At 38.1% G+C, this 27,963-nt stretch overlaps 1 protein-coding gene across 1 annotated transcript in view; it reads right to left on the bottom strand.

Moving 5' to 3' along the window:
- The window catches only part of CA10 (carbonic anhydrase 10 (inactive)), an 859,345-nt gene that overhangs the window by 169,571 nt on the left and 661,811 nt on the right, over positions 1-27,963 (bottom strand). The window contains exon 4 of the mRNA XM_081576112.1: positions 8,065-8,250. Coding sequence (XP_081432238.1) covers positions 8,065-8,250 — 186 coding nt within the window. The remainder of the gene's footprint in view (positions 1-8,064; positions 8,251-27,963) is intronic.

Genomic DNA, 27,963 nt, shown 5'->3' with positions numbered 1-27,963 from the left:
GCGAGGCATGTGGGATCTTAGTTCCCCGACCAGGGATCAACACCCCCCCCCCCAAAAAAAAGCTGGAGTAGCAATTCTCATATTAGACAAAATAGACCTTAAAATAAAGATTATTACATGAGATAAGGAAGGACACTATACATTGACCAAGGGGTCGATCCAAGAAGAAGATATAACACTTGTAAATATTTATGCACCTAACAAAGAAACACTTCAATACATAAGGCAAACACTAACAGCCGTAAAATGGGAAATCAATAGTAACACAATAATAGTAGAGGATTTAACATCCCACTTACACCAATGGAAAGATCATCCAGATAGGAATTAATAAGGAAATACAAGCCTTAAACAACATTAGGCCAGATGCACCTTATTGATATATTTGGGACAGTCCATCCAATTGTGGAATATACTTTCTTCTCAAGTACACATGAAACAGTCTCCCAGATAGATCATATCTGGGGTCACAAATCAAGCCTTGGCAATTTTTTTTTTTAATGGAAATATATCAACCACCTTTTCTGACCAAAACTCTGTAAGATTCATTATCAACTAGGGGTGTGGGGGGGAAACACAAATGCATGGATGCTATATAATACACTTCTGAATAACCAAAAAGTCACTGAAGAAATCAAAGAGGAAATCAAAAACTATTTGGAAACAAATGACCACAAAAACATAATGACTCAAAACCTATGGGATGCAGCAAAAACAGTTCTAAGAGGGAAGTTTATAGCAACACACTCTTACCTCAAGAAATAAGAAAAACATCAAATAGACAACTTTACCTTATAACTAAAGCAATTGGAAAAAGAAGAACACAAAATCCCCAAGTTAGTTGAAGAAAAGAAATCATAAAGATCAGAACAGAAATAAATGAAAAAGAAATGAATACAACAGCAAAGATCAATAAAATTAAAAGTTGTTTTTTTGAGAAGCTAAACAAAATCAACAAAACATTAGCCAGACTCATCAAGGATAAAAAAGGGAGAAGGTTAAAATCAACACAATTAGAAATGAAAACGGAGAGGTTATAAAAGACAACACAGAAATAATAAGGATCATAAAAGACTAGTATGAGCAACTGTATGCCAATAAGATGGATAACCTAGAAGGAATGGACACATTCTTAGAAAATTATAACCTTCCAAGCCTGAACCAGAAAGAAAGAAATTATAAACAGACAAATCACAAGCACTGAAATTGAAATTATGATAAAAAATCTCCCCCAAAACAAAAACCTAGGGACAGATGGCTTCACAGGTGAATTCTATTAAACATTTAGAGAGGAGATAATGCTTATTTTTCTCAAACTCATCCAAAAAACTGCGGAAGGGGGAACACTTTCAAACACATTCTATGAGTTCACCACCACCCTGATACCAAAACCAGACAAAGACATCACACACACAAAAAAATAATAATAATAATTACAGGCCAATATCACTGATGAACATAGATGCAAAATTCTAGCAAACAGAAAACATATTATAAGGATCAAACACCAAGATTAAGTGGGGTTTATCCCAGGGGTGCAAGTATTCTTTAATACATGCAAATAAATCAATGTGATACACTGTATTAATAAATTGAAAGATAAAATATTCACGTGATAATCTCAATAGATACAGGAAAAGCTTTTGAAAAAATTCAGCACCAATTTATGATAAAAATTCTTCAGAAAATAGGTATAGAAGGAACCTACCTCAACATAATAAAGGCTATATATGATAAACCCATAGTAAACATTATTGTCAATGATGAAAAATTGAAAGTATTTCATGTCATTTCAGGAACAAGCCAAGGGTGCCCACTCTCACTACTATTATTGAACATAGTTTAGGAAGTCTTAGCTATGGCAATCAGAGAAGAAAAAGAAATAAAAATAATCCAGATTGGGAAAGAAGAAGTAAAACTCTCACTGTTTGCAGATGACATGATACTATACATAAAAAACCTTAAAGATACTTTAAGAAAATTACTACAAATAATCAATGAATTTAGTTTAATTGCAAGATTCAAAATCAATACACAGAAATCCCTTAATTTCTCTATGATTAACAGTGAAAAATCAGAAAGATAAGTTAAGGAATCTATCCCAACCACATCATTGTAACAAAAAGAATAAAATACCTAGGAATAAGCCTACCTAGACCTGTATACAGAAAACTACAAGACACTAATAAAAGAAATCAAAGAAAATACAAACAAATGGAGAGATGTATCCTGTTCTTGGACTGGAAGTAAAAATATTGTGAAAATGACTATACCACCCAAAGCAATCTACAGATTCGATGCAATACCCATCAAATCACAAATAGCATTTTTCACAGAACTAGAACAAAATTTTTTTACAATTTGGATGGATACATAAAAGACCCTGAATACCCAAAGCAATCTTGTGAAAGAAAAATGGTGCTGGAGGAGCCAACTCTCTTGACTTCAGATTATACTACAAAGCTACAGGCATCAAGACAGTATGATATTGCCACAAATACAGAAATATGGACAAATGGAACAAGACAGAAAGCCCTTAGATAAACCAAAGCACCCATAGGCAACTTTGACAAAGGAGGCAAGAATATACAATGGAGAAAAGAGTCTCTTCAATAAGTAGTGCTAGGAAAACTGGACAGTTACATGTAAAAAAGTGAAATGAGTAAATTTCCTAACGCTGTACACAAAAGTAAACTTAAAATGGGTTAATGACCTAAATGTAAGAACAGAAACTATAAAACTCTTAGTGGAAAACATAGGCTTTGACATAAATTGCAGCAAGATCTTCTGTGACCCACCTCCTAGAGTAATGAAAATAAACAAATGAGACCTAATTAAACTTAAAAACTTTTGCACAGCAAAGGAAACTATAATCAAGGTGAAAAGACAATCTGCAAACTGAGAGAGAATAATAACAAATGAAGCAACTGAAAAAGGATTAATCTCCAAAATATACAAGCAGCTTATGCCTCTCATAAATAAACAGATAAAAAATGGACAGAAGACCTAAACAGATACTTCTCCAAAGAAGGTATCTGTAATGGCCAACAAAAAATTAAAAGATGCTCAACATCACTCATTATTAGAGAAATGCAAATCAAAACTAGAATGAGGTATTACCTCCCACTGGTCAGAATGGCCATGATCAAAAAATCTACAAAATATAAATGCTGGAGAGGATGTGAAGAAAAGGAATTCTCTTGCACTATTGTTGAGAATGTAAACTGATACAGCCACTATGGATAACAGTAAGGAGATTTCTCAAAAAGCTAGGAATAAAACTACCACATGACCCAGCAATACCACATTAGGCATATACTCCAAGAAAACCATAATTGAAAAAGACACATGTACATCAATGTTCATTGCAGAACTATTGACAATAGCCAAGACAAGGAAGCAACCTAGACATCCATCAACAGATAAATGGATAAAGAAGTAGTATTACATATATACAGTAGAATGTTACTTAGCCATAAAAATAATGGATTTGAGTCAGTTGAACTGAGGTGGATGAACCTGGAGCCTGTTATACAGAGTGAATGAAGTATGTCAGAAAGAGAAAAGCAAATATCATATATTAATGCATGTATATGGAATTTAGAAAAATGGTACTGATAAACCTATTTACAGGGCAGAAATAGAGATACAGGCAAAGAGAACAGACTTGTGGACTGAGCCAGGGGAGAGTCGGGTCAGATGGATTCAGAGGTCAGCATTGACACATATATATTACCATGTGTAAAATAGAGAGTTAGTGCCATATAACACAGGGAGCTCAACCCAGCATTCTGTAACACCTAGAGGGGTGGGATGGAGTGGGAAGGTGGGTGGAAGGTTCAAAGGGTGGGGACATATGTATACTTGTGGCTGATTCACACTGTTGTTTGGCAGAAGCCAATAAAATATTGTAAATAATTATCCTCCAATTAAAAATTAAAAAAGAAAAACAAAAACAGAAAAATGTTTCAATTCCTAAAATGCAAGCTCAGTAGCTTCAGTTGGGTCCAATTCTGTGCAATCATATAGACTACAGCCTGACAGGCTCCTCTGTCCATGGGATTCTCCAGGCAAGAATATTGGAATGGGTTGCAATGCCCTCCTCCAGGGGAGCTTCCCTACTCAGGGATCGAACCCACATCTCTTAAGGTCTACCTGCATTGGCAGGCAGGTTCTTTACCACTAGCGCCACCTGGGAGTTACTGATTCAGTGACTGAATGATTCATTCCACAAACAGCAATTATTTTAGGAACTGTTCTAGGTGCATGGCATACAAAGATGAATAGCAACAACAACAAAATCTGTCCTTGAGGGAATTACCAAGATTATTGATTCCTTAATTCAGCAAGCATTTATTGACTCTGCTGTCATGTGAGAGTTTACGATTCTGGGAATACAGTGATGATCAAGATGAAATTACTATTAACAAAGACCTATGTTTCCAGAAATGAGAATAAACAGCTATAAAATTTATAGTGATGGGTAATTTAGTAGAATTGGGGTCAGCAAAGTTTTTCTCTAAATGGTCAGATAGTAAATATTTTGGCTTTTGCAAGCCACATATGATCTCTGTTGCATATTCTTCTTTTTTAAAAGGCCATCTTTTAAAAACATAAACCATCCTTAGCTCCTCGGCTATATTTGTCCCATGGTCTACAGTTTGTGGACTCTTACAATAGATGAATACAGGATTTTCTGGAAGTCAAAAGGAGACAACACTTTACAGGCTGGGAGGAGGGAAGGGAGCTTGGAAAACAAACCAGATGGGCTCTGCTGGATATAGGGGGAGGGAGACAGCTAGTAATCAGGGTAGAGGGGAGAGCTTTACCATGGCACTCAAGTAGCTCTTCCATGTTTATTACTTGCTTATCTGTTATTTTTAAATATTCCAATTTTCATTCCCCCTCAAATCTCCAATCGTGCTAATGGATCATCCCCATCAGGAAGGCCCAGGCTCCCACAGAGTGCTAGTTAGGTTTCTCTAGTACCTCCACCAAGAAACATTCAGTACCTCACCAGGCTCTGGTGCTCAGGCATGTGCACTTCAGCACTTTCATACCCTTGCATGCTTCAGGAAAATTTGGTTTTAGTTGCTTATTCTTACAAATTTGTGTTACTTTAATGAAATGAATCTCTCAAAGATGCAAATAACTGATTTTAAGAGGACAAGGCCTGCATTATCTGTTGTTTAGTCTCAGTTGTTTGTTCTGAGATACTTGTTTCTCTATTCTGATTCAAAGTCACAAAAATACATATTTTACATGGGACTTTTATTTCTCTTTTTAATTAAACAGATCTTACCTACATAGCAACAGCTGTAGACTTTTTCCATTTTCAAATGTGTTCGAACTGAATCAAGATTCAAGAAACTGGCCACAGGAATCCGATGAAGTGGCTGGTATAATTTTCAGTGTACCCTCTTAACCCTTTGAAATGAAGAACTTAAGGAAGGTTTTCAAAATGATTACTTCCAATTCCCCCAAAATATAAAGATTCTTCTTATTTAGCTTCACTACTGCAACTTAATCCATAGGAATGATTATTTTAAAATATTATCTTTTTTCTGGTTAATGTATCTTTACTTTTCATTAATACCTTACTATATACTGGACATTAATTTAACACTGAGACTTGATTAGCAAGCTAAAGTTATTACTTATTAAAAATGGTTAATTTTCCCATCTTAAAAAATCTAGATATTTGAATATCTGAATATGCTCATTTATCACCAACCCCCAACAAAGCATCCAGGATTTACTGTGTAGGACATAAATAATTTAAAAAAAACACAGTTGCTGACTGTGTCATACATCCATGCAGCTTTATAAAACAAAGCAAATGATTGCCATCAATTACAATAACCTCACTAGACAGGACTGCAATTGATCTACAGCTCTTCAGATAAATGACTGTTCCACTGTGCCAAGGAAAATGCCTGACATTAATTGACTTATCACGATTTGTAATGATAGATGGGGCAGATGGCAATGTGATTATTCACCGTCAACAAAATAAACACATGCTTTGTTGCTGATGTCTACTTGGGTCCTCTCAGAGGATAGCCCAAAATAGAAACCAAAGGAGGCTCTGAAAATAGCTCAAAATAAAAATAAAATGTTAACATACAGGATGGAATATAGTTACTTCACTGAGGCTAACCCTCAGCAGAATCCAACTGAAAAACATTTCCTCTGAGGAAATCATAGGTTAGGTAGGATTTTGGCATTAGAAGGTGCAGTAAAGCTCACGTACCTTTGGAAGACAACCTAAATCATTCCTAGAATTGTTTCCTACAGATATAGGAAGGAGAACCATAGTCCTGCTTAGCCTTGTCCTCTAGGCAGCCCTTACTAATAGATCACAGATGAAATCCATGTGTAGCTTCCCCCATGCACAGTGCCTCGACACAACTTAAGGCCTTTGCTGTTCCTCATTTCCTGCTTTATCTTTACTCTCTATCAACTATTGAGTACTTCTGGTGCTCCTTACATCTTTAATTCCACTTAATTTTCAAAACAACCTAGAGAGATGTCTAAACTCAGCTTTAGAAGGATCAAGTAACCATATAAAGGTCACACAACTAGTGTGTACCTTTGACTCCCAAACTTAAAATTGTTTTGCATTGCTTCTCTTCTCAGTCCAGTTCAAAGGGCACCTCCTCTGTGAAGCTTGCTCTGAACCCTTCAATAAAAATTTGTCATTTCTTCCTTAAAGTTAGCCAGGGCCTTGTTACATCTCTATTACAGCAGAGAGTGTGGGCATGCTCATTAGTGCAGTTGTGTCTAACTCCGGTGACCCCATAGGCTGTAGCCCACCAGGTTCCTCTGTCCATGGAATTTTCCAGGCAAGAATACTGAATTGGGTTGCCACTTCCTACTCCAAAGGATCTTCCCAACCTAGGGATTGAACCCATGTCGCCTTCACTGGCAAGCAAATTCTTTACCACTGCACCATCTGGAAGACCCTACAGCATGACATTATACTTTACTGATTTGAAGATAGCATTTCTTTGAGCTCCTCTGTGGTAGGAGCTATGTCTTTATTTTATTTTATTTTTAATGTCCATGTCCCTAGTAACCAGCATAGTACCTAGTTAGGTCCTCAGTTGATGTATTTTGGATGATCATGAAAATCTGGCCACTGTCCTCATTAAGGTTGTGGATCTCTTTCTCAGTATATGAACTTACTATATTAAAAACAATGCCAAGTTTAAACATGATCTTGATTAAAAATATTAGTCAATATTAGTCAAGACCAAATCAATAGTGAGATACATACTTCTGTTATTTCAATACCCTCTTGACATCAGTTATTGAGAACTCTTAAACAGAAACCTAGTTACAGGGTACTTAGCATTAAGGATGCCTGACCTTTAATGATAACCACCCTCAAGTGTAAGGGGGGAAAACAGGTCAAATTAACTACACGCTGCTTGTCAAATGTCATAACACATATGATATTCATTTAAATTGTAGCTCTTGTCTATAACTGAAGCAGTGATTGGCTCACTGATGTGGTCTGAATTCTCTCTAGGTCAATGAACATGATGATACTCACCATTAATGGTGGCACACAATGACCTTTCTATTCTATGAAAACTCAGACTGTTTGGCTGGCTGACATTTACTTTGCTATAAGTTATAGTTTGTGCAAATTCTCCCATTCTACCAGAAGGGAGAATTATGGAATTTATGTGAACACATGTGGCATATAGAAGACTTATTGCCCAGACAGTGTGAATGTTAATGAAGACATACATAGAAGGTGAGGATTTAGGGTTGAAATAATGTTCTGGTGTTATATTAAGGCATTAGTCACAAGGGAGCTTCACCAGTGTCTTGGGAGGAACTTTCAAGTATCACTGCGGTCTTCCCTGGAAAACACTGAAAGCTTAATATAAACATCTATATCAACTTGCAAAAGGCAGATGGAGAAAGGAGGCACAGATATTATTTCATAGATTCAAGAGCAGTCTTTCGATCTGTCATCCCACCTTGGATATAAATAGGCATCAAATTTTATTAATTGGCACTTACTCATACTACTTCAATAACCCTACATACCTCCCCAGAGAAGGCTTGTCCATTGAGGAGGTGCTCTGACCCTTGGCTATCCTCACTCCCAAAGTGTAGCCGGATCTCCTCCAGCCGATGGCTATATGTCATTGGCCCTCCTGATATGTTGACCAAGTGCTCCTTGTCCAGACGCAAGGACACATGTCTTCCAGTGTTGTACATGGTTCCACTGACCTGGAAGACAATGGGCAACAGGTTAAAAAAGCCTCTTCTTCCATTTCTCACAGTTTCTCACTCAACCCAGCATGGTGTTTAGACCAATCCCTTTTGTTTCTTTTTGATAGTAAGACAGTAAGCTAAGTCCACATATGGAGTAGGAAGTGACAGGCTTCCCAGAAGGCATTCCCGTCTTACATGGCCTCTATGGTACTTTCTGTGAGGCATAAGCTACATTGTCAATTAGGAATCTGAGGTAGTATATTATCATATGTGAAACAGAACACCATTCCATGTTCGATGCATGAGACAAATGCTCAGGGCTGGGGCAATGGGATGACCCAGAGCAGAGGGATGGGATGGGGAGGGAGGTGGGAGGGGGGTCCAGGAAGGGGAACACATGTAAACCCATGGTTGATTCTTGTCAATGTATGGGAAAAACTACCATAGTATTGTAAAGTAATTAGCCCCCAAATAAAATAAATAAATTTATTTTAAAAAAAAGAGACCTCATCAACTGTGACTAGTATTTTGGGCACTGCACCTTATAAAGAATTAACTTGTCTTCTTACCATAAATATTTTGAATGTAAACATGCTGCAAAAGTTAAAGTCTCAGGTATGAGAAATTGAAGAAAGCAATTAGTAAGGATGAGACGTTACAAAGACCAAGAGAGAGATGAGGAAGATAAAATGAGTGAACAGGAGCCAACTCTAGGGGGAGACTGAGGCTTAGGTCTGAAGTCTCAAGCATCCAGTCTGGAGTGTCTTGTTTTAGGTCCTTCTCTTACCCTGTACAGAGTCAGTGCTTTGATTTGTCCTTGCAACTCATGCCCTCAATGTTGAGCTAAATAGTTTCATACAAGTTTCTCATTCCACATATTCTTATTCCATGTTGTTTCAGCCCGTGCAAGCTGCTAACCTTACTACTTAGGGTTTCATTTCCTTCTTTCCTCTTTAACTTGATGCTCACTTCCATTTTCTTGACTTTGACCTTAGTGCCTCTCAACACTTGATTATAAAACACTGAATCCTACCTGGAACTGCATTGCCTTGGTCTCCTGGGTCAATCTAGCTCTAGGAGCAGATTGAAAGCTTAAAAGAAATTTTGAATGGGTCTGGATGATATGCTTCTGGGCTACTGGTTGCTGAGCTACTTGGATTTTCTACTTATTTACTCTGACTTCTTTGGGTTCAGCCCTAGGGACTTTTAAGGGATTCACATAACTTCTGATAACTTCATTAGATTGGTTCTTCATATATTTGCTCTATACCATTAGACTTACCTGCCAGCCTTACCTAACACCAGTCCCATGAATGATTAGTTATTTTATTCTATAGATATCTCACTGTGGCAGACACAGCAGTGCTCATTAAATACTTCATTGACTTATTATCACACCATCTTGCTATAAGGTAGAGATCATGTGACTGATGTTGGCCATGGTCTGTGAGTGGCCATGACAAGTATAATTTCTAGGCTGAAACAGTGAAGCCTGGCTTGGAGAATTTTACTAGTGTGTGAGATGAGTGCAATTGTGCAGTAGTTTGAGCATTCTTTGGCATTGCCTTTCTTTGAGATTGGAATGAAAACTGATCTTTTCTAGTCCAGTGGCCACTGCTGAGTTTTCCAGATTTGCTGGCATATTGAGTGCAGCACTTTCACAGCATTATCTTTCAGGATTTGAAATAACTCAACTGGAATTCCATCACCTCCACTAGCTTTGTTCATAGTGAGGCTTTCTAAGGCCCGCTTGACTTCACATTCCAGGATGTCTGGCCCTAGGTGAGTGATCACACCATCGTGATTATCTGGGTCGTGAAGAACTTTTTTGTACAGTTCTTCTGTGTATTCTTGCCACCTCTTCTTAATATCTTCCGCTTCTGTTAGGTCCATACCATTTCTGTCCTTTATCGAGCCCATCTTTGCATGAAATGTTCCCTTGGTATCTCTAATTTTCTTGAAGAGATCTCTAGTCTTTCCCATTCTGTTGTTTTCCTCTATTTCTTTGCATTGATCGCTGAGGAAGTCTTTCTTATCTCTCCTTGCTATTCTTTGGAACTCTGCATTCAGATGGGAATATCTTTCCTTTTCTCCTTTGCTTTTTGCTTCTCTTCTTTTCCCAGCTATTTGTAAGGCCTCCTCAGACAGCAATTTTTCTTTTTTGTATTTCTTTTTCATGGGGATGGTCTTGATCCCTGTCTCCTGTACAATGTCAAGAACTCCTGTCCATAGTTCATCAGGCACTCTGTCTATCAGAGCTAGTCCCTTAAATCTATTTGGCACTCTCACTGTATAATCATAAGAGATTTGATTTAGGTCATACATGAATGGTCTAGTGGTTTTCCCTATTTTCTTCAATTTAAGTCTGAATTTGGCAATAAGAAGTTCATGATCTGAGCCACAGTCTGCTCCTGGTCTTGTTTTTGCTGACTGTGTAGAGCTTCTCCATCTTTGGCTGCAAAGAATATAATCAATCTGATTTCGGTGTTGACCATCTGCTGATGTCCATGTGTAGAGTCTTCTCTTGTGTTGTTGGAAGAGGGTGTTTGTTATGACCAGTGCATTCGCTTGGCAAAACTCTATTAGCCTTTGCCCTGCTTCATTCTGTACTCCAAGGCCAAATTTGCCTGTTATGCCAGGTGTTTCCTGACTTCCTACTTTTACATTCCAAAACCGTGAACTTCCAGATGTTCAAGCTGGTTTTAGAAAAGGCAGAGGAACCAGAAATCAAGTTGCCAACTCCACTGGATCATCGAAAAAGCAAGAGAGTTCCAGAAAAACATCTACTTCTGCTTTCTTGACTATGCCAAATCCTTTGACTGTGTGGATCAGAATAAACTGTGGACAATTCTGAAAGAGATGGGAATACCAGATCATCTGACCTGTCTCTTGAGAAACCTGTATGCAGGTCAGGAAGCAACAGTTAGAACTGGACATGGAACAACAGACTGGTTCCAAATAGGAAAAGGAGTACATCAAGGCTGTATATTGTCACCCTGCTTATTTAACTTATATGCAGAGTATATCGTGAGAAACTCTGGGCTGGAAGAAACACAAGCTGGAATCAATATCAATAACCTCAGATATGCAGATGACACTACCCTTATGTCAGAAAGTGAAGAACTAAACAGTCTCTTGGTGAAAGTGAAAGAGGAGAGTGAAAAAGTTGGCTTAAAGCTCAACGTTCAGAAAACTAAGATGATGGCATCTCGTCCCATCACTTCATGGGAAATAGATGGAGAAACAGTGGAAATAGTGTCAGACTTTATTTTGGGGGGCTCCAAAATCACTGCAGATGGTGATTGCAGCCATGAAATTAAAAGACGCTTACTCCTTGGAAGGAAGGTTATGGCCAACCCAGATAGCATATTGAAAAACAGAGACATTACTTTGCCAACAAAGATTCGTCTAGTCAAGGCTGTGGTTTTTCCAGTAGTCATGTATGGATGTGAGAGTTGAACGGTGAAGAAAGCTGAGCGCTGAAGAATTGATGCTTTTGAACTGTGGTGTTGGAGAAGACTCTTGAGAGTCCCCTGTACTGCAAGAAGATCCAAGCAGTCCATCCTAAAGTAGATCAGTCCTAGGTGTTCATTGGAAGGACTGATGTTGAAGTTGAAACTCCAATACTTTGGCCACTTCATGCGAAGAGTTGAGTCATTGGAAAAGACCCTAATTCTGGGAAGGATTGGGGGCAGGAGGGGAAGGGGACGACAGAGGATGAGATGGTTGGATGGTATCACCGACTCGTTGGACATGGGTTTGGGTAAACTCCGGGAGTTGGCGATGGACAGGGAGGCCTGGCATGCTGCGATTCATGGGGTCGCAAAGAGTCGGACACGACTGAGCGACTGAACTGAAATGAACTGAAACAGTGAAAAGCTTATGCAAAATTCTCCAGTCTCTTTCTTTACCTGCTATATCAATCAAGGCGGCAATATGGAAATATAAAAATGTGGTACAGCTACAAGATGGAACCTGTGTCAGCCTGGGTCCTTGGCAGATTATTAGCAGATTGCAAAAATGGTTAGAATTTTTCATCTTCCTGTATTTCCACTACTTAAAATGTGACCTTGTAGCTACTCACATCAGGATAGGAGGAGTTTTCTCCTTCACCCCTTGAATTTGGACAGGTCTTGTCACTTGTTGGATACAATATTCCAATTCTACTAATAGGCTTTCAGAAACCTTGCATGTGTCCTTACTTCTTTTCAGAAACTTGAGACCAACATGCAAACAAGCCAGGGCTAGCCTGCTAGAGCATGACACCAGAGTGAGGAGAACCATCCCAGTAGAAGCCATTTTAGACTGGCGATTCTGACTGATCCACCAGTTGACTGGTTTTGTCTGACCTAAACCAGAGAATTTTCCACAGACCATAGCTTTCCATACCCTGTGGTGCAAACAATTGGCTGTTCTCAGTACCTAAACTTTGAGTTTTTTTATAGAGCAAAATATAACTGACATATATTAAGTCAATCATCTTCTCTGTCCTGTGAGTCTGGAACTATCAACAAAAACTCTGGATAATCTAGAGTAGCTGAACTGGAATGTCACTTGGGGCTCTGATAGCCAGTCTGCTGATCAGCTAGAAAGTCTTACCAGAGCAAGAGAAGAAGGCAGCAGATATGCCAACAGTGGCAGAGGAAGCCATGCAGAGAGAGACAGAATTGGAGATAATATCTACTTTACCTTCAGAAATCCCTTTCACATTTTTGTTCTGTTTCCTTCATGAGGCCCAAGCTGCACTTCCTCTGATACTTTATATCTTACAAAGGGATTTATTTTTTTAAGTTATCTATTCCTTGAACCAAATGATCCATATCAAAGATTCGACTTCTTTTTCCAATCTCAAATAAATGTATATTTAGTCAGTGTTACATAACGAGAGCTTGTCTTCTTTTCTTGTCTCAGTTCAAGGCTTTCTTTGCAATGAAATGGTAGAGATAGATTTGTGTTTGACACTGCTTTCATCTTTAAGCAAAATTTGTTTTTTCTACTTATTAAGATAATACATAGGCATTATACATGAGTAGGAAGATACAGAACAGCTCAAGCAAATAAAAATCAGCCACAATTCCACAGCTAACCAATAATCAACACTAATATTGTGGTATATACCTCTTCACGCTTATAACTATATATGCCCATATTTTAATGAGATCATTTTATATATGAAATAAATTATTTTCACATGGATTTTCTATATATGTAAATATATATAAATTTATATATCTAATGTATTACATACAACTATCATGTATAATAATTTAATATATTTATTACATACAATTTTATACTAATATATAGTAAACATATATTAGTTTTAGTCACTTGAATATTTCAAGGTTATTAACCAGTCTGCTGCAATATCACTTTGAAATGGTTTCATAATATTCCTCTGTAAAAATATATAACTTACTGTTAAATCTTTACAGTCCCTTCACCTTTTCACTATTGCTAAAAAATATTGCAATGTGGTTACCAGTGGGGAGAGGGAAGGAGGGAGAAGTAATATAGGAGTAGAAGAAAAAAGGGATTAATATGGGATTATTTGAAATCATTTGTGTGAAAATTGTATAGCACTACAATTTGATCTTTCATTCAATGACAACAACAAAATACTGCAATGAACATCCTTATGGAAAAACATTTTTACTAGTTCAGAGATATTTCATTACGCAAACTCTGGGTTAAATGGTGCTTACAGTGCTTATTGTCTATTGCCAAATCCATCTGCTGTCGAGAGTAGATCCCACAAAGCAGAACTGGATATCAAATTCTCTTCAAATGACCTTAATTTAACTAGCAACATTCATGAGGTACCTATAGTATGCAAGCTGCATACAGGAGCTACTTCAAATTCTTATAGGATATGTGCTCTATTCAAATAAACAAGTATATTTGACTTACTTGCACTTCTAAAAATCATCTCAGTGTGTTTGTCAAACTTTCCTAAGAAACTTATTGCCCACTGAACCAAAGCGGAGACCATGTCCTGTTTGTCTGCACTTTCCAAATACTTAGAAAATACCCTGACACAAAGTAGAGACAAGAATAAAGGGCTCTTGAGTCAAAAGATTCCAAATATGCCTCTTGGTTACTTGGGTAGTTCAGTTAATTTCTTGAAGCTTCAGTTTCCTTGATAGTAAAAGAGAGACAAGAGAATTTCTCCTATGAAAATAAGGGATAAAAAAGTATGACATATAGAATGAATGCCAAAATGATAGAAATAAACTCTTTAGTAATTACTTCAAATGTAAGTGGATTCCACTTATATGAGGTACCTAGAATAGTCAAAATCATGGAAATAGACAGCAGAATTATGGTTACCAGGGGTTGGGGAGGAGGGGCAGAGAAGAATGGAAGTTATTGCTTAATGGGCATAGAATTATAGTTTTGCAAGACGAAAAGAGTTCTAGAGATGGATGGAGGTTGTACTTAATACTGCTGAATGTACAAGTTAAGTTTAAGATGTGGTTTTAAGATATGTGTTAAGATGTGGTTAAGATGTGATTTTTACACATAAAAAAATTGGGAATATTTCCTTCATGAATTTGTTGTGAGATTTAATACATGTAATGATCAAACATTTTAATTCTTTTCCTTCCTTACTTTCGACAGTAGGTCCTTAGCTGATGTGAAGGGACCTGATATCGAGAGACTGTAGCCCAATGGAATATAGTGCCACTTTCTAAAAGTCACAATGAAGAACTTTTACTGACTTCTGCATTGTGGTGATCCAGTTGCCTCTCATTTCGAATTTTAAAGCTTCAGATATGGGAAATACCCAAGATCATTTTGAAGGTCATGAAGAAAATTTGAAATCAGGATGACCAGGAATAAACTAGTGTCCCTTCTAGCTCTTCCACTCCATACTTCCAGACTTCCTTTAACTTCCAAGGCTCTATCTTTATTCATTCCTCTGGCTGTGTGCTAGGATCTGGGGAGTGTAGAGAGTGAAAACAGGGATGGTCCCTGCCCTCAAGGAGCTCACAATCTCCATTATTATAGAGACCAGAGTGAGGGAAGGAAGTTATGAGGAATCCATCTGAAATTCTACCATTTGCTTATGTATTCTTACAGTTAGAGACAACACCCCTATTCTCCCACCCTTCCCCCAGACACTGAGAAAAAAAAATAACACAAAATTGTGTAGCCAAGATAATGATGTGTTGCTCTTTAATTTAAAAATAAAGGCTTGACAACATTATATATGATATCTAATGGTACATCTGCAGTGTAGTAATTAACATTGCAGCAGTGTCATCTTACCTGTAATGCTAATTTACAGTGTTTCCAGTGAACTACTTTGATGCACATCATGTTGGAAAAAGTTCTATTATGTAGACCAGGAAACTGAGTTCAGATCATTCAGAATATAAGTTGAAGCTGCAGGAGATATCCAGGTTGCCTCTGGCTGCCTTACAGTTCTCCTTTTCATTTTATTTTAATTCACTACAAAATGAGATGAGAGATGTGATGCCCATTTTGTAAGTGAGAGAAGTAAGTGTGGGTGGTGAATGTTCAACGCCTTGTATCCTGATTCCAAGTCTAATGATCTTGATGTGAGCAAATGCTCACATTGTAAAGTTAGCTGTTCTAACATGGCAGATACAGTATTTTGTGGCAGCTCACAATTAGCTAGGGCCTCTTATTAATGGACTCATTTCCTCTTTGATCCTGCTCACGTTGCAGCATTAGAAGGAAAAAAATTCAGCCAGTATTTTTAAGGGGATTTTTCATTCTTTGAAAATTAGCAACAATCCTATTTATGACTCTTGCTATCTTGGTTCGAATCCTTAATTGGTGTTAGATATGGTGCTAAGTACAGGCTTCCTGCATGGCTCAATGGTAAAGAATCCACCTGCAAATGCAAGAGATGCAGGAGACTCGGGTTTGATCCCTGGGTCAGGAAGATCCCCTGGAAAAGGAAATGGCACCCCACTACAGTACTCTTGCATGGGAAATCCTATAAACAGAGGAGCCTGGCGAGCTGAAGTCCATGAGGTTGTAAAGAGTTGGACATGACTGAGCAGGCATGTACGCATACATGGTGCTAAGTACTGAATCTAAACTTAATTAATCTTCACAATTTCTCCATCACCAACCCCAGTGTGGTACTTAGATCTGTGCTGTTTGCTTCCTCTTGGATGGGAAGCTATGGGACCAAGCCTGCATAGAGTGGAGGCCTTCCACAGGCATACCTGTTCTCCTTGGTCTCTGTGGCTTTTTCACGTCTTGAGGCAAAGAGAGCAAGGGAGCCAGGGCTTGATCCCACATGTCTCTGGCTCTAAAGCCTATACTTTTAACCACTGGGAACTATTAGATCACACAACTGATTACCTACCAATACATTTTTCAAATATGGATTGATAGCATAGAAAACCCACAGTGGTTCAAAGTTCATAATATCTAGGGTTATTTATTATACTAGTGTTCTCCAGAGAAACAGAATCAATACAATGTGGAAAGAGATTTATTTTAAAGAATTGGCTCATGTGATTATGGGGGCTGGTGAGTCCAAAATCTGAAGGGTGTACTGGCAGACTAGAGATCCCAGAAGTAACTGATGATGTAGTTCAGGTCCTAGGCCAATTACTGCAGTGTTCCTTCTTGCCTGGGGAAGCCAGCCTTTTTGTTCTACTCAGATTTTCAACTGATGCAATGAGGCCCAGCCAAATTATGAGGGGAAGTCTGCTTTATTCAAAGTCCACTGACTTAAAAATTTATATCATACAAAACTACCTTAACAGAAACATCTAAAATAGTGTTTGGCCAAATATCCAGGCACCATAACTCAGACAACTTAACACATAAAATTGACCATCATATTTATCTTCAAATCCCATTTACTTTCTTTACTACATCTTCCTTAAGCAGCTCTTAAACAGCTGTGCTGATACCACACATTAACAGGTTGATACATGTAATATAATAGTATGTATTTTCTTTGGGCTTCCCTGGTGGCTCAGCAGTAAAGAATCAGCCTGCAATGCAGGGGCCACAGGAGATGCGGATTTGATCCCTGGGTTGGAAAGATCCCCTGAAGGAGGGCATGGCAACCCACTCCATATTCTTGCCTGGAGAATCCCATGGGCAGAGGAGCCTTGCAGGCTACAGTCCGTAAGGTCACAAAGAGTCTGAAGTGACTTAGCATGCATGTCCACATAATTTTTGTATTATATAGTTTAAAAAGTCAACTATACTAAACCTGTTCTCCAAACATCAGTCATGTGGGAGGAAAACCAGTCTGTAATAATGTATGTTTGAATTACAGAACAATTAAAAAGAAACAATTTATTAGTAACTTTTAAAATAAATTGCTTTTAATAAATTGGTTATATACACAACAAGATAAGTTTATCTTTGAGTTTGCATGGGATATTAGAAATGATTCTGTTCAAGTCCTTCAGGTTGTCAAACTTCCTGTTATTGGATTGTGGAAAAAAAGAGGAAGTGCATCTTTTTTAAAAGACCTAAGTCACAAAATGAATATATTGGCCATCTTTTGACTTAATGGAGATAGCACTTGTAGGGTTTATGTCTACTGTGGACAGCTAAGCTTGAGTGAATCTCACCTTCAGGAATTACAAAATATTCAATAAATAGTTATTTGTTTGGTGTGTTACAAAGCTTATGTGACGTTTCTATTCCATTCTATATCTATTTCTATTCTCTCTCAAGGCAGTCTGACTGAAATCTCCTCTAAATACTCAGAAATAATTCCCCACAGCATTCATGGAAATGCAACACTACAGATAGAGTATGGAACAGGAAGCAGACTTCTGCTGTGTAAAAAGGAAAGACTGTCATCTGATGAACAAAGGTTGATTCTTAGCACAGATGGATGGGAGAGCCAGGGTAGAGGACACACAAGAATTTTGAGAACTTATTATGTGTCACATGCCACGTCACATTTTGGATCATAAAGCTAGGTACAAATAAAAGCTAAAGACTATTCAAGGTTATGTGAGGAGCAAGAGAGGGTGGTACCAATCAAAAGACTTTATGAGCAAAAGCTCATGGTCTTCCCACTGTCTTAGACAACAACTTCAAAGCCACCATAGAGATGCTGCACTCCATTTCTCAGTGACCCTGTAAACTTTAAAATTTAAAAATTTTATTGTTGTTCATTCACTCAGTCATGTCCTACTCTGCGACCCCATGGACTGCAGCACTTCAGACTTCCCTGTCCTTCACCATCTCCTAAAGCTTGCTCAAACTAATGTCCTTTGAGTCAGTGATGCCATCCAACCATCCCATCCACTGTCGTCTCATTCTCCTCCTGCCTTCAGTCTTTCCCAGTATCAGGTCTTTTCTACTGAGTCAGCTCTTCACATCAGGTGGCCAATACTGAAGCTTCAGCTTCAGCATCAGTCCTTCCAATGAATATTCAGGGATGATTTCCTTTGAGATTGACTGATTTTATCTCCTTGCAGTCCAAGGGACTCTCAAGAGTCTTCTCCAGCACCACAGTACAAAGCATCAATTCTTTGGTGCTCAGCCCTCAGTCCAACTCTCACATCCACACATGGGTACTGGAAAAAACATAGCTTTAACTAGACAGACATTTTTTGACAAAGTAATGTCTCTGATTTTTAATATGCTGTCTAGGTTTGTCATAGCTTTTCTTCCCAGGAGCAAACATCTTTTAATCTAATGTCTACAGTTAACATCTGCAGTGATTTTGGAGCCCAGGAAAATAAAGTCTGGCATTGTTTCCCAATCGATTTGCCATGAAGTGATGGAATCGGATGCCATGATCTTCGTTTTTTGAATGTTGAATTTTAAACTAGCTTTTTTACTCTCCTGTTTCACCTTCATCAAGAGGCTCTTTACTACCTCTTCACTTTCTGCCATAAGGCTGGTGTCATCTGCACATCTGAGGTTATTGATATTTCTCCTGGAAATCTTGATTCCAGCTTGTGCTTTATCCACCCCAGCATTTCGCATGATGTATTCTGCATATACTTTAAATAAGCAGGGTGACCATACACAGCCTTGTCATAATCCTTTCCCAATTTTGAACTAGTCCATTGTTCCATGCCTGGTTCTAACTATTGCTTCTTGACCTGCATACAGGTTTCTCATGAGGTAGGTAACTTGGTCTAGTATTCCCATCCCTTTCAGAATTTTCCACAGGTTGTTGTGATCCACACAGTCAAAGGGTTTAGCATAGTCAATGAAGCAGATGTAGATGTTTTCCTGGAATTCTCTTCTATTTCTACGAGCCAACAGAAGTTGGCAATTTAATCTCTGGTTCCTCTGCCTTTTCTAAATCCAACTTGAACATCTGTAAGTTCTTGGTTCACATACTGTTGAAGCCTAGCTTGGGGAATTTTGCGCATTACTTTACTAGACTGTGAAATGAGTGCCTTTGTGTGGTAGTTTGAACATTTTTTGGCTTTGCCTTTCCTTGGGATTGGAATGAAATTTGACTTTTAACAGTCCTGTGGCCACTGTTTCGTTTTCCAAATTTGCTGGCATACTGAGTGTAACACTTAACAGCATCATCTTTTAGGATTTGAAATAGCTCAGCTGGAACTCCATTATCTCCATTAGCTTAGTTCATAGTGATGGTTCCTAAGGCTCACTTGACTTTGCACTCCAGGATGTTTGGCTCTAGGTGGATGATCACACCATTGTGGTTATCTGGGTCATTAAGATATCTTTATTTGTATAGTTCTTCTCTGTATTCTTGCCACCTCTTCTTAATATCTTCTGCTTCTGTTTGATCCATACCATTTCTGTCCTTTATTGTGCCAATCTTTGCATGAAATATTCCCTTGGAATCTCTAATTTTCTTGAAGTGATCTCTAGTCTTTCCCATTCTATTGTTTACCTCTATTTCTTTTCATTGATCACTGAGGAGTGCTTTCTTATTTCTCTGTGTTATTCTTTGGAACTCTGTGTTCCTTTTCTCATTTGCCTTTAATTTCTCTTCTTTTCTCAGCTATTTGTAAGACCTCCTCAGACAATCATTTTGCCTTTTTGCATTTCTTTTTCTTGGGAATGGTTTTGATCACCGCCTCCTGTACAATGTTATGAACCTCCATCCATTGTTCTTGCAGGCATTCTGTCTATAAAGTTTAAGCCCTTGAAGCTATTTGTCACTTACACTGTAGAATTTTAATAATAGTCTCAATTTATTTTTCCATATAGAACTGTCAGAAAACCTTCTCTCTCCTAACAGAAGTGCTGGTACTCTTTCCTTTAGGATTCAGTCTTCTCTAGCTGGTTGTCTTTTACAGTAATTTGACTGAACACACCGGGCTGATAACTGTAACCCTAACATCCACGACAGTATCAGTGATTATGTTAGGTGCTAGGGCTTGAGTTAGTGTCTCCACTTAATCTTGTGCTTCCCATGTGAGGAAGACCTTATGATCTATGTTATACGAGGAGGAGATAGAGGCTCAAGGGGCTACATGACTCTATCTGAAGCTGTAAGTTTAGAAACTGGCAGAGTCAGAATGCAGCCTTGGCTTGTCTGATTCCAAATTATACAGTTCTTAAAAGAGAAAAGGTCAGGAGTTGGCAGAAAGAGGGTTTGGGGAATCATTTAGCTTATAAATAGCTGCTGGGATTGGAGATAAACTCTTAAAATCCAAATATGATTCCCCACAGATGTGAGAGATTTGGTTTAATTTTTTTTGGCCAGGCCTGGCCTAAATATCCCTGGGGATTTCTTGACCATCCAAACAGCAGGAGAAACTCCAGTACACACTTATTGATTGTTGAGAAATGGGTTCATACCTGATTATCCTAGTGTTGGCTTTATCAACTGGGTGGTCAAACTCATAATGTTGGTTCAGTCCCTAGAGGGATTAGCAAAGAAGTTCCAGCAATCATGTTATATAATCAGGTGTCATTTCTTTGCAACTGAGGTTTCCTATGATGTGTCTCTGACTGCTCTGCTGAGGTATGTAATAGGTCTTACATGAATGTAATTAGTGAGCCTAAGAAATTTAAGAACATCACTTAGTCTGGTTTCCTACAGAGTAGCTCAAGATGCCAAAAGGTTGATTTGTAAAGGCTGAATTCAAGAAGCCAGTAGGCTTATTGTTCATATAGACATTCTGAAGTTATCCCTGGAAGAATAAATGATGTGGCAGAAACAATTGGAGTCAAATTATTGGCCTCACTACAGTGTACATATACATAGATTGGCAAAATTGAGGTGGATTTTAGAGTGAGAGGGACTTCAGAGATAATCAAGCCCAAGCTTTCACTCAATAAACCTGGAAACTGGGACAATATTGAAAAACTAGAGAGGTTGAGAGACTTATCTAAGATTCTATAACAAATAAGTTGCAGATCCAAGACTAGAAATCAACCAGTTAACTCTGCTTCTTGCTCTGTGCAGCACATCACCCCTTCCTCTTATTCTTTTATTTGCCCTTTAAATTGCTTTACACTGAAGATACACTAGTATACGGACTCAGAAATGTCAGAGCACTGAGAGGTGTATACACAACTACCACAGTCAAGAAAAAAATAGAAAAAAAAAAAAAAGCCTGACACCTGGACATATCATTTACATGATATCACTCATCTGGCTATAGAGCTCCTCTCAGGGTTGTTCAAATATTTTGTGCCACGTAGACTTTAGAGCACTGAGTAGAAATGAAGGGGGTTAGATGCTTAGGGGGGAGATGAAGGTAAATGATATGGAGTATTAGAAGCAGGCATTTTTGCAATGTACCTTTGAAAGAAAGAGAAGATAAATATTTGAAGCTTGTGAGTTGGAGTAGTTAGAAGGGGAGTTACTAAGATGTGGGTAAAAAATAAAAAGGAGCTAGACCAGAATGATCAGCTTTGAGTTACCATAGATGGAGTTGCACAGGCAGGTTGAAGTACAGTCTCACCCACCACTCTTAATCGTGCAGGGATGATAGAGGCTTCATTCCCTAGGAATGCTAGTTTACTTGTCTCTCTGTAGCCCATCCATCTAAGTCACTCTGCTCTTCCTATATGAAGAGACTGGGAGTTGGAGTCAATATTGAAAAACTAGATGCAATGATCAAATGTGCTTCTTATAGTTACACTAATCCTATTATTATTAAGATAAAAATTTAACCTATGTATGATAATACTGACTCGTCAAATCACAGATGATATCTTTCAATTTGAATACTTCAGGCTTGCTAAGCTGCAGTAAAGCATCCCTTAACATGATTGGTGCTAGTGGTAATGACAAGAGGATTTAGGGATATTGTGAAAGATGCTGCCTGATCTGCAAAGGTATAGGTTATGTAAAGAGAATGTTCTTTATCCTCCATCTCTATTAAGGGGACCATAGGCAGGTAGCTGTCATTAAGCTTGGCATGTTCTTGCCTTACATAGTTGTTGGCACTGAAGCCCTTCACTTATGCCCCAGGTTTGCCCAGTATCTGACCAGGGAGGGGGAAGCAGAAAGATGTGTCTGGAATGAGTTTTTCCACTATAACCCTGGTATATAGATTTCCAGGCATGAGTCCTATATATTTCTTGTTTACTGAGCCATTGCTGCCAACAGATGATTTTATTAATTTAATATTATTTGAATGATTTAATCTTATGAATAAAATTTCAGTTTAATAATTTGACTTTTGTATCTTATGAACATTTTAAACCCTTTCATAAAATCTGAAGGTAGGTATGATCTTCCCATTTTCCCAGTGAGGAAATTGAAACACAGAAGGTTATGTAACTTGCTCAGTGACATTACAGCTAGTGGGCTAAAGAGTCAGAGATTGGATGCAGACTGTCTGATTTCAGGGTTGGTCTCTTTCTCCTCCATTGTGCTTCTCCTAGCCCTTAAAAAGCCAGCCTCACATGTATCACTGTGGTTCAGTTTTGGATGAAGGATTAGTTCTCCAATTCTCTTAGTTGGACTAGAACTCTAAATCAGCCTGCTAGGCATTTGAATGCCTACCGAATTCTTGCCAAGCATCTCATCTGTATCAAACTTTTGGGATTCTCTAGAGAGTGACCAACTGTGTAGAGTAATCAGAATCAAGGTGGTATCAGCTGATTGACCAGCCGTGCTGCCCTCATTGAAATTTTTGCTCCTCTGCTCCTTTTGATGAAGGTGAAAGAGGAGAGTTCAAAAGCTGACTTAAACCTGAACATTCAAAAAACTGAGATTATGGCATCCAGTCCTATCACTTCATGGCAAATAGATGGGGAATCAATGGAAACAATGGTAGATTTTATTTTCTTCGGCTCTAAAACCACTGCAGGTAGTGACTGCAGCCACAGGTGAAAGATTCTTGCTCCTTGGAAGAAAAGTTATGACAAACCTAAACAGTGTATTAAAAAGCAGAGACATCACTTTACTGACAAAGGTTCATATAGTCAAAGCTGTGGTTTTTCCAGTAGTAATGTACAAGTGTGAGAGTTGGATCATAAAAAAGATTGAACATTGAAGAATTGTTGCTTTTGAATTGTGGTGCTGGAGAAGATTCTTGATAGTACCTTGGACTGCAAGGAGATCAAACCAGTTAATCCTAAAGGAGTCATCCCTGAATATTCATTGCAAGGACTAAGGATGAAGCTGAAACTCCAGTTCTTTGGCCACCTGATGTGAAGAGCTGACTCATTTGAAAAGACCCTGATGCTGGGAAAGATTGAAGGCAGGAGGAGAAGGGGATGACAGAAAATGAGATGGTTGAATGGCATCACTGACTCAAAGGACATGAGTTTGAGCAAACTCCAAGATATGGTGAAGGACAGGGAAGCCTGGCATGCTGCAGTTCATGAGGTCTCAAAAGTCAGACATGACCGAATGACTGAACAACAACTACTCCTTTTGAGGGTTGTGTGGTAGCTCAAATTAAGCTTAGGTTGAGTACATGCCTATAAGTGGAAATAATTTTTGGTATGGAGGGGAATAATATTGACATGTTTCTCTGTATTTGCCTTTCATACTTCCTGTTGTAGCCCTAGTACCTCAATACTGCTTAGTTTTTATTTATTGTGAAGAAGTGGACAAGATGATATTCTGAGCATATCTGGATGTTGATCCAAGTTCACCCTCAGACTGACTCAAAATATCTGCAGTGGAACTCAAGAAACTGCCTCTTCTTCTTCCAGATTGCCCTTAATGTCCATTGTAAGTAAGCCAGACATATTCAGTACTGGTGGGGGTACACAGTAGTACAGTATAATTTTATTTATCTTTTCTCTATTCTTTATGTTTCAAGGAATTTCTTTGATAATTATAAAGATGATAGCAAATTCAACACCCATGTATGATTAAAAAAAAAAAAACTCTCCAGAAAATGGGCATAGAAGGAGCCTACTGCAACATAATAAAGGTCATATACAATAAACCCACAGCAAACATTATTCTCAATAGTGAAAAATTGAAAGCATTTCCTCTAAGATCAGGAACAAGACACGAGCACCACTCTTGCCACTATTATTCAACATAGTTTTGGAAGTCCTAGCCATGAAAATGAGAGAAGAAAAATAAATAAAAGGAATCCAGAATGGGAAAGAAGTAAGACTCTCACTGTTTGCAGATAACATGATACAATACACAGAAAAATCTAAAGATGCCACCAGAAGATTAATAGAGCTATTCAGTGAACTTAGTAAAGTCACAGGATATAAAATTAATACACAGAAATCCCTTGGATTCCTATACAATAATAAAATATCAGGAAGAGAAATTAAGGATCCCATTCACCCCTACAAGAAAAAGAATAAAATACTTAGGACTAAACCTACCTAAGGAGACAAAGACCTGTATGCAGACATCTCCAACACTGATGAAAGAAATCAAAGACAGCACAAACAGATGGAGATATATACCATGTTCTTGGATGGGAAGAATCAGTACTGTGACAATGACTATACTACCCAAAGCAATCTGTAGGTTCAGTGCAATCCCTATCAAATTTCCAATGGCATTTTTCACAGAACTAGAACAACAAAAAAATTTTACAATTTGTATGGAAACATAAAATACCTTGAATAGTCAAAGCAAACTTGAGAAAGAAAAACAGCTGGAAGAGTCAACCTTCCTGACTTCAGACTATACTAAAAAGCTACAATAATCGAGACAGTATAATACTGTCACAAAACCATACATACAGATCAATGGAACACGATAGAAAGACCGGAGATAAACCACGCACTTATGGGCACCTTATTTTTGACAAAGGAGGTAAGAAAGTACAATGGAGAAAACACAAGTTCTTCAATAAATGGTGCTGGGAAAACTGGACTTAAATTAGAACACTTCCTAACAGTATTGCTGCTAAATCGCTTCAGTCGTGTCTGACTCTGTGTGACCCGATAGAACACTGGAGTGGATTGACATTTCCTTCTCCAATGCATGCATGCATGTTAAGTCCCTTCAGTCGTGTCAGACTCTGTGCGGCCCCATAGACGGCAGCTCACCAGGCTCCTCTGTCCACAATCACTGTCCACATCCTCTAAGCAAGAATACTGGAGTGGGTTGCCATTTCCTTCTCCATCCTAACAGTATAAACAGCTGCTGCTGCTAAGTCACTTCAGTCGTGTTTGACTCTGTGCGACCCCATAAACGGCAGCCCACCAGGCTCCTCCGTCCCTGTAATTCTCCAGGCAAGAACACTAGAGTGGATTGACATTTCCTTCTCCAATGCATGAAAGTGAAGAGTGAAAGTGAAGTCACTCAGTCCTGCCCGATTCCCAGTGACCCCATGGACTGCAGCCTAACAGGCTCCTCCACCCATGGGATTTTCCAGGCAAGAGCACTGGAGTGGGTTGCCATTGCCTTGAAATAAGCTCAAAATGTATTAAATACATAAATATAAGAACAGAGACTATAAAACTCTTAGAGGAAAATACAGGCTTAACAAATTTTGACATAAATCATAGCAAGATCCTCTTTGACCCACATTATAGACTAATGGAAATAAAAACGATAATAAGTAAGTGGGGCCTAATTAAACTTAAAAGCTTTTTCAAAGCAAAGGAAACTATGAATAAGATGAAAAGAAAGTCTTAAGAATGGGATAAAATAATTGCAAACAAAGCAACTGATAAAGGGTTAATTTTCAAAATATGCAAACAGCTCATGCAGCTCAATATGAGAAAAACAAAACCCAATCAAAATATGGGCAGAAGACCTAAACAGACATTTCTCTAAAGAAGACATCTGTAATGGCCAACAGGCACATCAAAAGATGTTCAATATTGTTCATTATTAGAGAAATGCAAATCAAAACTACAATGAGGTATCACTTCATATCTGTCAGAATGTCCCTTAGCAAAAAATCTAAAAACGATAAATTCTGGAGAGGGTGTGGAGCAAAGGGACCCCTCTTGCACTGTTGATGGGAATGTAAATTGATACATCCACTATGGAAGAAAAAACTAGAAATAAAACAAAAGTGCCATGACGTATTGAGTCACTTCAGCCATGTCCTACTCTGTGTGAGCCTATGGGTTAAAGTCTATTAGGCTCCTCTGCCCATGGGATTCTCCAGGTAAGAATACTGGAGTGGGTTGCCATGCTCTTCTACAGGGGATCTTCCCGACCCAGGAATTGAACCCACGTCTCTTAAGTCTCCTGCACTGGCAGGCCGGTTCTTTACCACTAGTGCCAGTACGACCCAGCAATCCCACTGTAGGGCATATGCCTTGGGAAAACCATAATTTAAAAAAAACTAAAACATAATTGAAAAAATATGAAAAAGAATATATATATTATGTATATGTAAATGAATCACTGATATATATCGGAAACTAACATAACATTGTCAATCATCTATACTTCAAAATTAATTAAGCAATTAAACATATATTACATTAAAAAAAAAATATGTACCCAAATATTCGTTGCAGCACTATTTACAATAACTAGGATGTGGAAGCAACATAGATGTACATTGTCAAATGAATGGATAAAGAAGTGGTACATATATGCTATGGAATATTACTCAGCCACAAAAAGAATGAATTTGAGTCAGTTGAACTGAGGTGGCCAAATCTAGGGCCCATTATACACAGTGAAGTAAGTCAGAAAAAGAAAAACAAATATCATATATTAATGCATATATATGATATATAGAAAAATGGTACTGATGAACCTATTTGAAGGGCAGAAATAGGGACACAGACATAGAGAATGGACTTGTGGACACAGTAGTGGAATAATAAGATGAGATGAATTCAGAGAGCAGCTTTGAAATACATACATTACCATGTGTAAAATAGATTGCTGGTGAGAAGTTGCTATATAATAACATAGGGAGCCCAGCCTTGTGTTCTGTGATGACCTAGAGAGGTGAGATGAAGGGATGGGAGGGAGGCTCATAAGAGAGGGAATATATGTATACTTGTAGCTGATTCACATTGTTGTATGGCAGAAAGCAACCAAATGTTATAAAGTGGTTACTCTCCAATTAAAAATAAAAATTAAAAGAAGATAATTTCAAGAAAAACAATAGTATAAAATCTCTTTCTAAACATATATTGACTCATTTTCAGGACACCATTTATCTGTGAAAATTTAAGGTGAGTCAACCTTAATTAACATAATCAAACTTGTCTTAGAAAAGTATTTCTAGATTAATGTCACTTAATTCAATCTCTGATTAATAAGGCTTTAGGTAAGTAACTCTCCATCTCCAGTTATTTGATGTCCAAAGAGAAAAATGTCTCCTAAGAAGAGCTTGGTGGGACACAATGGCACATAGGTACCAAAAGAGCAGACAGATCACGTTCTTAACATTCTTCCATGTGGGTGCC

Source organism: Giraffa tippelskirchi, chromosome 3 (assembly GCF_054371585.1).
Source record: "Giraffa tippelskirchi isolate mGirTip1 chromosome 3, T2T-mGirTip1v1.2.pri, whole genome shotgun sequence".
Taxonomy (NCBI): domain Eukaryota; kingdom Metazoa; phylum Chordata; class Mammalia; order Artiodactyla; family Giraffidae; genus Giraffa; species Giraffa tippelskirchi.
The sequence above is the reverse complement of the archived record's forward strand: the minus strand, read 5'-3'. Positions and strand labels throughout refer to the sequence as shown.